Source organism: Mizuhopecten yessoensis, unplaced genomic scaffold (assembly GCF_002113885.1).
Source record: "Mizuhopecten yessoensis strain PY_sf001 unplaced genomic scaffold, ASM211388v2 scaffold9293, whole genome shotgun sequence".
Classification (NCBI taxonomy): Eukaryota; Metazoa; Mollusca; class Bivalvia; order Pectinida; family Pectinidae; genus Mizuhopecten; species Mizuhopecten yessoensis.
Window position 1 is genome coordinate 140485 of NW_018407975.1, and position 15482 is coordinate 155966.

The following is a 15482-nucleotide window of genomic DNA, read 5'->3' on the forward strand; positions in this document are numbered from 1 at the left end:
TAGAATAGGCTAGATTGAGATATTATAGAATAGGCTAGATTGAGATATTATAGAATAGGCTAGATTGAGATATTATAATTTTATTATTATTACTTAGTCAGGGGTGTCTAAAGTATGAAACTCAGGTTCCTTCTAACTTCAGTCAATTAGCAATGTGCTCCTCTTACTGGTATGAAACCATAACTAGTACATTAAATCAGTTTTCTGATATCTCATCTGGCTCCAGTTTCACAAACATTTTCGACTCAGGAAAATTCCTTAAAGCGAAAAAACATTTAAGTCAAGGAGATTTTTTTCAAACTTCTGCAATTCTCTCCAACATTTGTATATTGGAAAAACTTCAGAACGCTTTTTAAAATTTTGTGCCTATTTTGGCATATATTTTACAAATGAATAATATATTTCGTGTCAATTCTGAACAAAGAGTGAAAACAAGAGTAGAATAATGATAGGGATTAAATGATATATTTAGAAACAGTGTGTTGGAAAGTTGAAATTAAAACCATCAGTGTTGGATTTCATTTCAAGTTCTACCCTTTCCTTATTGTTTCTCCGCACTTTTCTTAATATGTTTATCATTTCTCATCAGTGAAATGAAATTGAATGAATTTTATTCATTGCTAATGCTACCTTTTCCGTGAATACTTGGACAAATTGTTCAGAACATTAATTTTTCGTTCATTAAAGAAGGAGAATTGTAAACTATTTAATAAGAGAAAGCAGAACAATTAAATCTTTCTTCTACACTGAGGCTGGTAATCAAGATTTAAGGTGACTCCACCCTTTCGCAATTTGCCAGCAGAATTCAGTGAAAGTTTCACATAATGGTTATGTCACTATGTAGAGATAATTTTATGAAAATCTAAACATTCCGATAAACTGGGGATTTTTTTGTTAAAAATACCGAAAAATTGAATTTTTGTCAAATTCAACAATTTCACATTTTTTGAATGGGTGGCATTGTTCAAAACTATTACAACAATAAAAGAATAAAAAGAAACATTGCTATCAACCCTACAAATATTTTATTTATCATAACATATCTACAACATGTTACAAAAAGCGTTTTTTATTGAAATTGTATGGATAAAAGTTTCTAAATACAAGCTAAAAGCAAACAGGACACATAGTTTCATACATAAAGAGTGAAAAATTGAACCAAACGCACACAAAGTCTTTATAATTCATTTATTTTACATTTTACAACAATTTTGATCCTGATGAGAGTTGTCTACCTTGAAAAAAATCGGAACTTTTTGCAGAGGGATAGAATTTATACAATGACACTTATTTTCTTTACTATACCAAAAATGACGGAAATGGATTAAATTACTATATTTAATTGTCAAGTTACTGTTCTTTTATGGAACAAAATTACTCTAAATCATGTACACTTTGGACATCATTCCATAGCCTGCTTACGCATGGTATATTTACATGTCAGGTTCATTTGTAACCATAGGCTATTGCATGGTATGCCGTTATCATGTGCACGCACATGCACTTGCGTTTTATAGGGATCTTGATATTTTACAAACCACTATTTTCACAAAGTCATTGTAATTGGATTTGTAAAGCGATTTATCTGACAGAGCGTAACTCGCTCGACAACAAAAGTCGTAGCGACCAAGAGCTTGTGAACTACTGTTAGCACGTGACAGGTGAGGTCGGTAAACAAAACACATCAGTCGAGATCTTAATTTCATGTGCCTCATATACGACCTTCTTGAAGTCGTCTGATCTTATGTCAGTGTCTTCCCGTGAGTTAGTTAATGTCTTTCTATCATAAGCTTTATTTTAGAAGTACGTGTGATTACACATTTCGAAGTTAAGTCTCGATATCGGGTGTTGACATATCATCGTCACGCACGTGTACTATTGTTTACCCGGTGTTACTATAATTTACACTATGGTAATGGAATGCCCGATACGCAATACGGGAATGACGACACGAAAATAAGACAAGAAAAACATGTGTATTACGAAGGGTGGGAAGTCCTTAAGTTATTTGTATTTCAACATCTTGTATTGTTGCATTTAACATTAGGATTTTACAAGAGTTATTTCCCTTTTGTCTTGACTGACTATGTATAATCCTTAGCATAACCAACATGTAATGATTTCTTCGTTAAAAGTGTATATATATACCACCTAGAGACAAAATGACATATTTTGAATTGTTCTTTCAAATGAAATCATTGTATCTTAGAATATAGGAATAGTTTAGCAAATTCACTGGTTGAAAATACTAAATTTAAGGGTCCAGAATCGGGAGTCTCCATCCTAAATAAGGAGGGTTGGCAAGTATGAATTGATTTTGATTTGACTGGAACTTTCTTATGTTATATAATATCAATTACCCATTCAAGTTGCATTTTGACCAAAATCTGAAAATCAAAATGGACGCCAATGAACACAATTACCCTATTGCGACCTTGTATTTATATCACAGCTTCATTTCGTTAGAATTCTACCTTGCCATAACTCTCGTTTCAATTATTAAATCATGTACATTGTAAGCTTGCTTCCTTTTCCAAGCTGTTCATCACAACTTCATTTCCATGAAATCCCTTTGACAAATTTCACATAGGCTGTAGTAGTACCTGAAACGAAAATTTCTTCTATCAATTGAAATGTTTCTAATGTTTGACTTCTTTTTGTGTCTGCAGATCTCCAGTTGTGGCAGGTTGCTAGATAAATGGCCACAAGGAAGCCCCCTAATGAGATTGAACCCGAGACGTGCTTTGTCGCCCTCCCGACATCGGAGCGCCAGATTGTACCGGCTGTCCAGCTGGAGCAACGTCAAATCAAGATGACCTACCTCACTGAGGCCGAGATGCCACCAGCATCTATCGCCGCAGCAACTACATCCAGTGGTGAGTCACCAATGAGTGCAGACATCACCCTGGATGAGGATATATCTGGTCAGTCCATCGCCATGGGAACCAGTGGTGGCCAATTATTGATGCCACAAGGGCTGTCTCCCTCTCCAGACGTGTCGCAGGTTTTGGAGTTCTTCGAGGAGCAGGATAAGTCCAGTAAGGGTGAAGGGGTCAAAAAAGTACCTGTCAAGCCACGAACACCCAGCCCTAGTCCGGTCCGCCAGAGTGTAGGCTTGGATCACCTTGATAACCTGGTACGGTTGATGGAGCAACTGTCCAACCTTAAAGGTGAGAACTCCAAACTGAAAAGGAAGTGCGCCTATCTTGAAAGTACAAAGAGCATATTGGAGGTGAAGACAGCCCTGGAGCAGGAAATAATGACACAGTCGGAGTACAGCTACACGAGGTCCAAGCAGGCGTCCTACAGTAAGCACAAGGTCAGTCGGCCTAGGCTTCCTAGTGCTGAGGACATGTGCTTCTTTGAACTGGAGCAGACTGCTTCGGACTCGTACAGCCCAAAACGTTCCAAGCATGTTACCCACAAGCGAAGTCGCTCAACCGGCTCTCTTGACATTCCATCCGAAATCCTGGAACAATCAGGAGAAGAGGACAATTCAGATAAACTCCACTCAAAGTCCTATGAAAAGACAGAAAAATCTAAAGGTTTAAAATCTTCCTCTTCAAAACGCAAATCTAAGGTGTCAAATTGGGTGAAGTTTAAAAGAGTTATAAGCAAGCCTAGATTTCCAGAGGATATTGGATTTAGTTTAAAATCAATTAAAGACTTAGGTAAGGGTAGCAAAGAATTGACTGTCCCAATCAGCACAATGGAAAATCGGTCTGTGGACAGTGGGGTGGGAAGTGGGCTTGAGGTCGAGAGTCATGAGGTTCGGAGGTCAACATCATCAGGAGAGCCATCTAGTCCAACACAGGGTCGTGACCTTGGGGTTGAAGGTGAAGGAGAAGAGGAAGATGAGGATGAAGAGTTTGGGACAGAAATTTGGATGGGGGACCCAGAATGGCTAGAGAAACATGAAAGTGAGATAGAATCAGATGTCACCAAGGAGGTAGTTGTTTTAAATACAGCAGGTGAGCAGTATTTAAATGTAGCGATTCCTCGCCGAAAGTCTAGCCCATCCCTACTGGACGAAACACCTGACCTGACTGATGAATATCTCAACCTAAGACGTTCATCTAGCTACAAAGGGAGGTCATCACATGGTGATTTGTCCGAACTCAAGGTCACCCACACTGACTCTCCAAAACTGGGGAAGAAAAAACCAACGTGGGGAAAACGCGTCAAAAGTATAGTTCACACGCGTAAGGATAGTATAAAACGTAAACTGATCGGGAAAAAAGGGGAACTTGAACACAGCAATGAAGAACTACTAGAGTCAGAGGTTTGTGAGGAACGGTATGCAGAACAGGAAGGACCTCTGGGAAGGTCCACGCCAAAAACATCTCCCATCTGTATCCCACGCCACAAGAGCTCAGAAGAATCAGACCAGGGGGCAAGGGCACGAACATTTCTTATACAGTCCGGCTCCATCGACATGGAAGCATTACTAGGTATGTATTCATATACCAGTTTCATTTGATTAAAGCTTGTCTAAATAAAGGATGTCCAAAACAGCCTTGTACAATTCGGAAAGAGCAGAGGCAATGCAGATAATAGTTGTAGTTGAAGAATGGATGAGATTGTGATGGAAATAAGTGAAAAATGGGAATATGATTTTGGTAGAAATGGGGAGTCAAAGGGAAAATGGGAATAAACAAATAAGGATTTCTGTTATTTTTGGATGGAATTGTGACATTAATGGGAATGCAGAATTTCTGTACTCATTGGATTATCAGATATCATTGATAGCTTTGTGGCATTGATGTAAATAAGGGATTTATGGGATTATGGGATATTGCTTCTCAGTTCAGTTTTCCTGAAATATTCTTCAGTTGATATGACATTTCTCGATGCCAAAGTTCAAGGTCATTAGCACAGACAATAAATATATTTTTGTTTTGTTTTGAGAGACAATTACCATGCTGCCTGTCTGTTGTTTTGAGAGACAATTACCATGCTGCCTGTCTGTTGTTTTGAGAGACAATTACCATGCTGCCTGTCTGTTGTTTTGAGAGACAATTACCATGCTGCCTGTCTGTTGTTTTGAGAGACAATTACCATGCTGCCTGTCTGTTGTTTTGAGAGACAATTACCATGCTGCCTGTCTGTTGTTTTGAGAGACAATTACCATGCTGCCTGTCTGTTGTTTTGAGAGACAATTACCATGCTGCCTGTCTGTTGTTTTGAGAGACAATTACCATGCTGCCTGTCTGTTGTTTTGAGAGACAATTACCATGCTGCCTGTCTGTTGTTTTGAGAGACAATTACCATGCTGCCTGTCTGTTGTTTTGAGAGACAATTACCATGCTGCCTGTCTGTTGTTTTGAGAGACAATTACCATGCTGCCTGTCTGTTGTTTTGAGAGACAATTACCATGCTGCCTGTCTGTTGTTTTGAGAGACAATTACCATGCTGCCTGTCTGTTGTTTTGAGAGACAATTACCATGCTGCCTGTCTGTTGTTTTGAGAGACAATTACCATGCTGCCTGTCTGTTGTTTTGAGAGACAATTACCATGCTGCCTGTCTGTTGTTTTGAGAGACAATTACCATGCTGCCTGTCTGTTGTTTTGAGAGACAATTACCATGCTGCCTGTCTGTTGTTGTCAGTCCCTCAGTGAATCTCATTACAACTGTATGAAGTACTCGACTGTAAAATGAAAAAAGTAGATTCTGAAAAATCAAATTATACGCAGTAATGACACTTTAAGGAACAAATCTGAACCTACATCATGGTTTAGTTGGACAATACCAGAAATTTAGAAATGAGCAGACTCCTTCAATTAGTGTTTTGGACTGAATGGGAATCAGAACTGCATGGCATTGTCAGGAGTTGTCAGCACTGTCTGTAGGAGTTGTCAGCACTGTCTGTAGGAGTTGGTACAGTACTGTCAGAAAGCAGGGTATGCCTCTTTTCTCTGTTTGTAAGAAAAAAAATGAATCGGCAGTTTTTGGATGATTTCATTTTTGACAATCATTGTTATTTTGTGCTCTCTTTGTATTTCTTTTGAACATCGCATTTTTACATATTAAATTAAATGTGTGAATTGGAATTGACTACGTCTAGCGCTGTTATGATGGTAAAGCTGACAATATTTTAGACATTTTAACTTTTTTCTCTAGTCTGCGGTAAGATGACGTTACAGTGCGTATGTGACAATTACGTGTTGAGTGTGCCTCGCTGATTTTTGTCATCACAGGAAATACTGGTCTGTGTGCTTTCTATTAGGAACTGTACGCTGGTGACAGTTTTTTTTAATCTCAGGGCTGCTCTGTTCCAACAGTTGTCTGGCCTTTGTAAGGACACCAAAGCACAGAGCTCAGACTGTGTAAATAGTCGTACAACACATGAGAAACTTTCACATAATTGAACAATCCGTTGGGGAGGACGTCTTTCCTCCGCTGACCCAGACTGACAAGACCAAATTTGAGTTTCATGTCAGCATCTTAACTGTATAGTGAGCTCCGTCCACTTATGCCTCTTCCGAATTAATGCAGGTCACCATACGAGGCGGGATAAAGTGATAGCTACGATCGTGGCTCTATTGTCTCGGTGGAGTGCAGGGCCACACAACAGAACATATCTATCATTGTAATTAGATGAGGTGCTGGAATTCAGATTTCTGATCACTGGCTATAAAAACACTATAAAGTTCCCCAGCATATATGGATTTTTTCATAACTGACTCGAGTTCAGATTAGCCCGCAGTTCCTCACATTGTACCATGGAGCATCCCTCTCCTCTCCATTGACTATCGTGAGAATTGCCTGGTAATGTCGTAATGAGGGGGATGTGAACTGTCACTGCTGTCTGGAATCGCAACTGAAGGGGAAAAGCTGCACTGACACGCACCATACATGTGATTTAGGGTTGAGATAGTGAAACGCATGATGTAAGACTGCTTTTAAGGAAAACTTATCGGAGCTTGGTTCAGAGAACATACAAGATGTTTAAACCTTCTGGATTTTTATTGGGTTTTTTTTCTCTCAAAGAATTGATTCTACTGTTAAAAATTTCCAATATTTTTATTTGAATATAAGTTTTGTGTTTGAGATTTTTACTGTCAAAAAGAGAAGATTTTCTAATTTGGTATCTGTTTGAAAAAAGGACACAGGTTGTGCGTATGATGGATCATTAAGAATTGATGGAAGACCTGTACAGAATGATTAAATCGTGCAAAACATGCTGCATTGAATATGGTTTTATTCGATTTGGAAAAAAAGACAATATTTGCAGAAACTTATTGTGAAGAGGGTGCAGCAACTAGTGCCTGTTGGAATCAGTGGTTCTCCTGGTGATGGTCTTAACATTGGATTTGGAAAGGGCATAACAGAATGAAATTTTACAAAATATTCTGCATTTAAAACAAAAATTTGATTAAATTTGGAAACACTGACAATAGCTACAGAGGCTGCATGTGTTTGTAAGACTGGAGGTGGCCCATTCACTAGTAAGGTGGGGAATAAGTCCTAGTTACGGAGATATGTCGTGGCTGTGTTCTGCATTCCAGAGGAGGTGCCCCCCTCCATGTACAGGTAACTTTAAAAACTACTCCACGGTCAGTTTATTACACAGGTGTCTCCTAAGTACCATTGACCTATTCCTGATCAATATGAGCGATTTTTCTCTAGAACTGAGATAACCATTTACAAGGACACAATTTAAGAAATATAAAATTGTATTGCTGGTAGCAGTGTATTCATGAAAGTAAGGAAAATGTACATGATAACTTTTCCCATAAAAAAAGACACTAATTGGACATAGGGTAAGGTCTTTCACTGTCAGATAGTCCTTATGTAAAAATGCCTTTTAGACAGATTTTATCCTAAAAATGCCTATATTTTTTTATATATGAGGGTTTGTTCATTAGGGTTCCTAATGTAATTTTTGTTTTAAATGACCAGATATTTCTTGGGACAATATGATCTTTGCAAAGAGATCTTTCGTTTTGTTGTATATGCATGTAATGGAACCTGACTGGGTGAATTGTCGGCGACGAGGTAGCTCAATTGGTACAGAGTGGTCTAGAGTTCGGAAGGACCGGGGTAAGAACCCCGGTCTGGCCATCCGTTTTCCGGACCTGTCACAGTGGTGCCTGTGAGCAACCCTTGTTTCAAGCATTGGGTGAACACTTGGCAAGGGGAAACCCGAAGCTGGATTGTAAATAATGATGTCTTCACTGACGAAGACTTAGAAAAAAGAGGGAGGCATGTAGCGGACTGGACTGGGTCGATCGTCAATTGGTAGAATGTCTGTCTATAGTTCAGACGGTCCTGGGTTCAAACCCCGGTCTGGCCATGCAATTTTCCATCTCCTGTTACATGTACATTCTAAAATATAGTCCATTTGATTTTGACAGATCACTTTCAAGTTTTACATTTTTTTTAGGTCACCTGAGACAAAGTCTCAGGTGACCTATTGCGATCGCCTTTTGTCCGTCGTTGTCCGTCGTCCGTCCGTAAACAATTTACATTTTCGACTTCTTCTCCAAAACCCCTAAACCAATTTCAATGAAATTTTGCAGGGACCTTCCATGGACAAAGGTCAACAAAAATAGTGGCCGGTTTAGTCCCAAGCCCCCAGGGGCCTGAGGGGCAGGGCCAAAAAGGGTCAAATTGACTAAAATTACAAAAATCATCTTCTCAAGACCCAGATATGGTAGAATCAAATACTTTTCATATGTGGGAGGGTCTTAATGTGCTTTATTAAAATTGTGAATTTCTTGACCCTGGGGTCTCACGTTTCCCCTTGTAAACTTTACTATAGTTTATATAGGGAAATCACATTTTGGACCAACATTTGTTTAATTTCCATTGGAAGTAATTCAATTTGGGTTAGCATTATCAGTATTAGGTAGCAGTTTGATAATAAGCACATATGAGCCCTGACTGACCCCCAGGGGCTGATGGGTGGGACCAAAGAGGGTCGAATTTCCTGAAATTTCAAAACTCTTCTTCTCAAGACCAAGATATGGTAGAATCAAATGCTCTTCACAAATGGAAGGGTCTTAAGGTGCTTTACAGAAATTGTGAATTTCATGACCCTGGGGTCTCACGTTTCCCCCTGGGGAGGGGGTAAACTTTACTATAGTTTATATAGGGAAATCACATTTTGGACCAACATTTGTTTAATTTCCATTGGAAGTAATTCAATTTGGGTTAGCATTATCAGTATTAGGTAGCAGTTTGATAGTATGCACCTATGAGCCCTGACTGACCCCCAGGGGCTGATGGGTGGGGCCAAAAAGGGTTGAATTGACTGAAATTTCAAAAATCTTCTTCTCAAGACCCAGATATGGTAGAATCAAATACTCTTCATAGATGGAAGGGTCTTAAGGTGCTTTACCGAAATTGTGAATTTCTTGACCCTGGGGTCTCNCTAGTTTCAAATACTTTTTAGTCTGAAATCTGTATGCTAGATATTGAATAAGGTGGTTGTATTGTTTTTTGTCACTTTGAATAATATTTCTGTTCATGTTAAAAACAAAATCAACTCTCTGTATAAATATATCAGGTGACCGTTAAGGCCCATGGGCCTCTTGTTGGTAATTAAGTCTACAAATTCTATTCTGGCAGATTTAATATATTATTCATTTTATAATCTGAGTGTAAAAAATAGGTTATCATGCAGACTCCACGATCAGTATCACTTAGAATCTATTTTTGAGGGCTATTAATGGTATTTCTGATAGAAATGTACTACAATCTGGAGATGAATGCTATTCTGGATATATATGGCAAAACAGTGTAGCCTATTTTGATAAAAATAATATATGATCGGAACATCAGAACTATTTCTGTTGTTGGAAGCATTGTTCTCTTTCTAACTTTGATAGGACTGATACGTGTGTATCTAACTTTGATAGCACTGATACGTGTGTAAGCATTGTTATCTTTCTAACTTTGATATGACTGATACGTGTGTAAGCATTGTTATCTTTCTAACTTTGATATGACTGATACGTGTGTAAGCATTGTTCCCTTTCTAACTTTGATAGGCCTGATACGTGTGTAAGCATTGTTCTATTTCTAACTTTGATAGGACTGATGTGTGTGTAAGCATTGTTCTCTTTCTAATTTTGATAAGACTGATACGTGTGTATCTAACTTTTATAGGACTGATACGTGTGTAAGCATGGTTCTCTTTCTAACTTTGATAAGTCTGATACGTGTGAAAGCATTGTTCTCTTTCTAACTTTGACAGGACTGATAAATTTGCAAGCATTGTTCTCTTTCTAACTTTGATTAGACTGATATGTGTGTATCTAACTTTGATAGGACTGATCCGTGTGTATCTAACTTTGATAGGACTGATGCGTGTGTAAGCATTGTTCTCTTTATAACTTTGATAAGACTGATACGTGTGTAGGCATTGTTCTCTTTCTAACTTTGACAGGACTGATAAATTTGCAAGCATTGTTCTCTTTCTAACTTTGACAGGACTGATAAATTTGCAAGCATTGTTCTCTTTCTAACTTTGACAGGACTGATAAATTTGCAAGCATTGTTCTCTTTCTAACTTTGACAGGACTGATACGTGTGTAAGCATTGTTATCTTTCTAACTTTGATATGACTGATACGTGTGTAAGCATTGTTCCCTTTCTAACTTTGATAGGCCTGATACGTGTGTAAGCATTGTTCCCTTTCTAACTTTGATAGGCCTGATACGTGTGTAAGCATTGTTATCTTTCTAACTTTGATATGACTGATACGTGTGTAAGCATTGTTCCCTTTCTAACTTTGATAGGCCTGATACGTGTGTAAGCATTGTTATCTTTCTAACTTTGATATGACTGATACGTGTGTAAGCATTGTTATCTTTCTAACTTTGATATGACTGATACGTGTGTAAGCATTGTTATCTTTCTAACTTTGATATGACTGATACGTGTGTAAGCATTGTTCCCTTTCTAACTTTGATAGGCCTGATACGTGTGTAAGCATTGTTCTCTTCCTAACTTTGATAAGACGGATACGTGTGTAAGCATTGTTCTATTTCTAACTTTGATAGGACTGATGTGTGTGTAAGCATTGTTCTCTTTCTAACCTTGATCAGACTGATACGTGTGTATCTAACTTTGATATGACTGATACGTGTGTAAGCATTGTTCCCTTTCTAACTTTGATAGGCCTGATACGTGTGTAAGCATTGTTATCTTTCTAACTTTGATATGACTGATACGTGTGTAAGCATTGTTATCTTTCTAACTTTGATATGACTGATACGTGTGTAAGCATTGTTATCTTTCTAACTTTGATATGACTGATACGTGTGTAAGCATTGTTCTCTTTCTAACTTTGATAAGACTGATATGTGTGTATCTAACTTTGATAAGACTGATACGTGTGTAAGCATTGTTCTCTTTCTAATTTTGATAAGACTGATACGTGTGTAAGCATTGTTCTCTTTCTAACTTTGATAAGACTGATACGTGTGTATCTAACTTTGATAAGACTGATACGTGTGTATCTGCTGAATATTGGCTCTTATGTATTTTAAAAAGATTCGTTACTAATTTTAAATGAGAAACAATTTCTAAAACATTTTTTCAATGGAGGAGGGAGTGATGTATGTGTAGCTGACCCATGCGGTTGTGTTCTCGCTACCTTGTGTTGACATCAGGAGCGAGGGAATGAGAAATGATATATGTCCTTGACTTTATGTATCATAGCGGAACTGGACTGGGTCGATCGTTGGTGACCAGGTAGCTCAATTGGTAGAGCATCCGTCTGGAGTTTGGAGGGGCCCGGGTTCGAACCGTGGTCTGACCGTGAATTTAAGAAAAATAGTGACTCTTTCAAGACTTTTTGCAGTCTTCAGTTGGAGTTGAATCCCAGACTGTTAATAAGTTCCTTGGTCCAGTGGTCTACCGGTTGAACTAAAAGAACATTTCCTTTAGCTGTATCAGTAACCATACAAGACATGGTTCACTAATGTGACAAACATGTAAAGTACATATACTCGAGGCACCTTCCGGATGTAACTGAACGCTTTGATTTTTGTTTTATAAATCAACTTTATATTGTCAGAACAATGGAGTTATGTGTATGTAACCCTATGAGCTTAGCGTTCAATGTGATCAATAATGTTGACATATCCTAAAGGAGTCAAATATTTCAGATGTCTATACATTTAAACGCTTCAAAGCTTTCCCCAATAGGTGGGTTTGTTTTATTTAGAGAGTGTTTTCGGCCTTCAAATTTAGTGATGCAATGGACAAACGCTATAATGTCAGATTTTATAACGCTGACTAGAGGGGACGTTACAGTATCAGAGACGGGTTTTAATGTCTGTCTGTCGTTTGATTGGTACAACTGTTCTCAGAGCTGGTGATTTTGTCTGTCTGTCAATCGGCTAGGAAAGATATATAAAAATGTCTTTGATACAGATATGTAGGATGTTGTGATATTCATGTTTAACTTTTAGATGACATGCAATTTAAGATCATAATCAGACCAACTTCAACCCTTTCACCACTGTAGACCACAATGGACTCATCCATATGAATGTATGGTAGGGTCTACTAAAGTAACCTGGGGGTGAAAGGGTTAATGTGGTAATGCTACTTGCTATCTGATTTCAAGGAAATATTGGTCTTCAAGTTGAAGAATGTTGAATGGTGATAGAGTTTATTATCATTTGTAAAAATACCACATCAGCATTATAGGGACTCTGCCGTTTTAATATCTTTCTATTGAAACATCAGTCAAACCTCTCTTAGAGACCATCTATCTATACCTACAGTCAAACCTGTCTTACAGACCACCTGTCTATGACTACAGCCAAACCTGTCTTAGAGACCACCTGTCTATATCTACAGTCAAACCTGTTTTACAGACCACCTGTCTATAACTACAGTCAAACCTGTCTTACAGATCACCTGTCTATAACTACAGCCAAACCTGCCTTAGAAATCACCTGTCTAAAACTACAGTCAAACCTGTTTTAGAGACCACCTGTCTAAAACTACAGTCAAACCTGTCTTACAGACCACCTGTCTATAACTACAGCCAAACCTGTCTTAGAGACCACCTGTCTGTAACTACACACAAACCTATTTTAGAGACCACCTGTTTAAAACTACAGTCAAACCTGTTTTACAGACCCTCTGTATATAACTACAGTCAAATCTGTCTTAGAGACCATCTATCTAAACCTACAGTCAAACCTGTCTTAGAGACCATTCGTATATAACTACAGACGAACTTGTCTTACAGACCATCAGTATATAACTACAGCCAAACCTGTCTAAGAGACCACCCATATATAACTTCAGTCAAACCTGTCTTACAGACCACCTGTATATAACTACAGTCAACCCTGTCTTACAGACCACCTGTCTAAAACTACAGTCAAACCTGTCTTACAGACCATCAGTATATAGCTACAGCCAAACCTGTCTTACAGACCACCCGTATATAACTACAGACAAACCTGTCTAAGAGACCATCTGTCTATAACTACAGTCACACCTTTCTTTGTGATCACCTGTCTATATCTACAGACAAACCTGTCTTAGAGACCACCTGTCTATAACTACAATCAAACCTGCCTTAGAAACCACCTGTCTGTAACTACAGACATACCTGTTTTAGAGACCACCTGTCTATAACTACAGACAAACCTGTTCTAGAGACCACCTGTCTATAACTACAGTCAAACCATTCTTTGTGATCACCTGTCTATAACTACAGTCAAACCTGTCTTACAGACCACCTGTCTTTAACTACAGTCAAACCTGTCTTAGAGACCATCTATCTATACATACAGTCAAACCTGTCTTAGAGACCACCTGTCTGTAACTACAGTCAAACCTGTCTTAGAGACCATCTGTCTATAACTACAGTCAAACCTGCCTTAGAAACCACCTGTCTCTAACTACAGACAAACCTGTTTTAGAGACCACCTGTCTATAACTACAGACAAACCTGTTCTAGAGACCACCTGTCTATAACTACAGTCAATCCTGTCTTACAGACCACCTGTCTGTAACTACAGACAAACCTGTTCTAGAGACCACCTGTCTATAACTACAGTCAAACCTGTCTTACAGACCACCTGTCTGTAACTACAGACAAACCTGTTTTAGAGACCATCTATCTATAACTACAGCCAAACCTGTCTTACAGACCACCTGTCTGTAACTACAGACAAACCTGTTCTAGAGACCACCTGTCTATAACTACAGTCAAACCTGACTTAGAGACCACCTGTCTATAACTACAGTCAAACCATTCTTTGTGATCACCTGTCTATAACTACAGTCAAACCTGTCTTAGAGACCACCTGTCTTTAACTACAGTCAAACCTGTCTTAGAGACCACCTGTCTATAACTACAGTCAAACCTGTCTTTGTGATCACACCTGTCTATAACTACAGTCAAACCTGTCTTACAGACCACCTGTCTTTAACTACAGTCAAACCTGTCTTAGAGACCACCTGTCTATAACTACAATCAAACCTGCCTTAGAAACCACCTGTCTGTAACTACAGACAACCCTGTTTTAGAGACCACCTGTCTATAACTACAGACAAACCTGTCTTAGAGACCACCTGTCTATAACTACAGTCAAACCTGACTTAGAGACCACCTGTCTGTAACTACAGTCAAACCTGTCTTAGAGACCATCTATCTATACATACAGTCAAACCTGTCTTAGAGACCACCTGTCTATAACTACAGCCAAACCTGTTTTAGAGACCATCTATCTATAACTACAGTCAAACCTGTCTTACAGACCACCTGTCTGTAACTACAGACAAACCTGTTCTAGAGACCACCTGTCTATAACTACAGTCAAACCTGACTTAGAGACCACCTGTCTATAACTACAGTCAAACCATTCTTTGTGATCACCTGTCTATAACTACAGTCAAACCTGTCTTAGAGACCACCTGTCTTTAACTACAGTCAAACCTGTCTTAGAGACCACCTGTCTATAACTACAGTCAAACCTGCCTTAGAAACCACCTGTCTGTAACTACAGACAAACCTGTTTTAGAGACCACCTGTCTATAACTACAGACAAACCTGTCTTAGAGACCACCTGTCTGTAACTACAGTCAAACCTGTCTTAGAGACCATCTATCTATACATACAGTCAAACCTGTCTTAGAGACCACCTGTCTATAACTACAGTCAAACCTGTCTTAGAGACAATCTATCTATACATACAGTCAAACCTGTCTTAGAGACCACCTGTCTATAACTACAGTCAAACCTTTCTTTGTGATCACCTGTCTATTACTACAGTCAAACCTGTCTTAGAGACCACCTGTTTTAACTACAGTCAAACCTGTCTTAGAGACCACCTGTCTATAACTACAGTCAAACCTGCCTTAGAAACCACCTGTCTATAACTACAGTCAAACCTTTCTTTGTGGTCACCTGTCTATAACTACAGTCAAACCTGTCTTAGAGACCACCTGTCTATAATTACAGACAAACCTGTTCTAGAGACCACATGTCTTTAACTACAGT

General features: G+C 38.6%; 1 protein-coding gene across 3 annotated transcripts in view; it reads left to right on the forward strand.

Moving 5' to 3' along the window:
* Positions 1-15482, forward strand: part of LOC110457666 — a 117713-nt gene that overhangs the window by 53842 nt on the left and 48389 nt on the right. For all 3 annotated transcript variants that reach the window (XM_021509025.1, XM_021509024.1, XM_021509026.1), the window contains exon 4: positions 2670-4451. In XM_021509025.1, coding sequence (XP_021364700.1) covers positions 2699-4451 — 1753 coding nt within the window. In that variant the 5' untranslated portion in view covers positions 2670-2698. The remainder of the gene's footprint in view (positions 1-2669; positions 4452-15482) is intronic.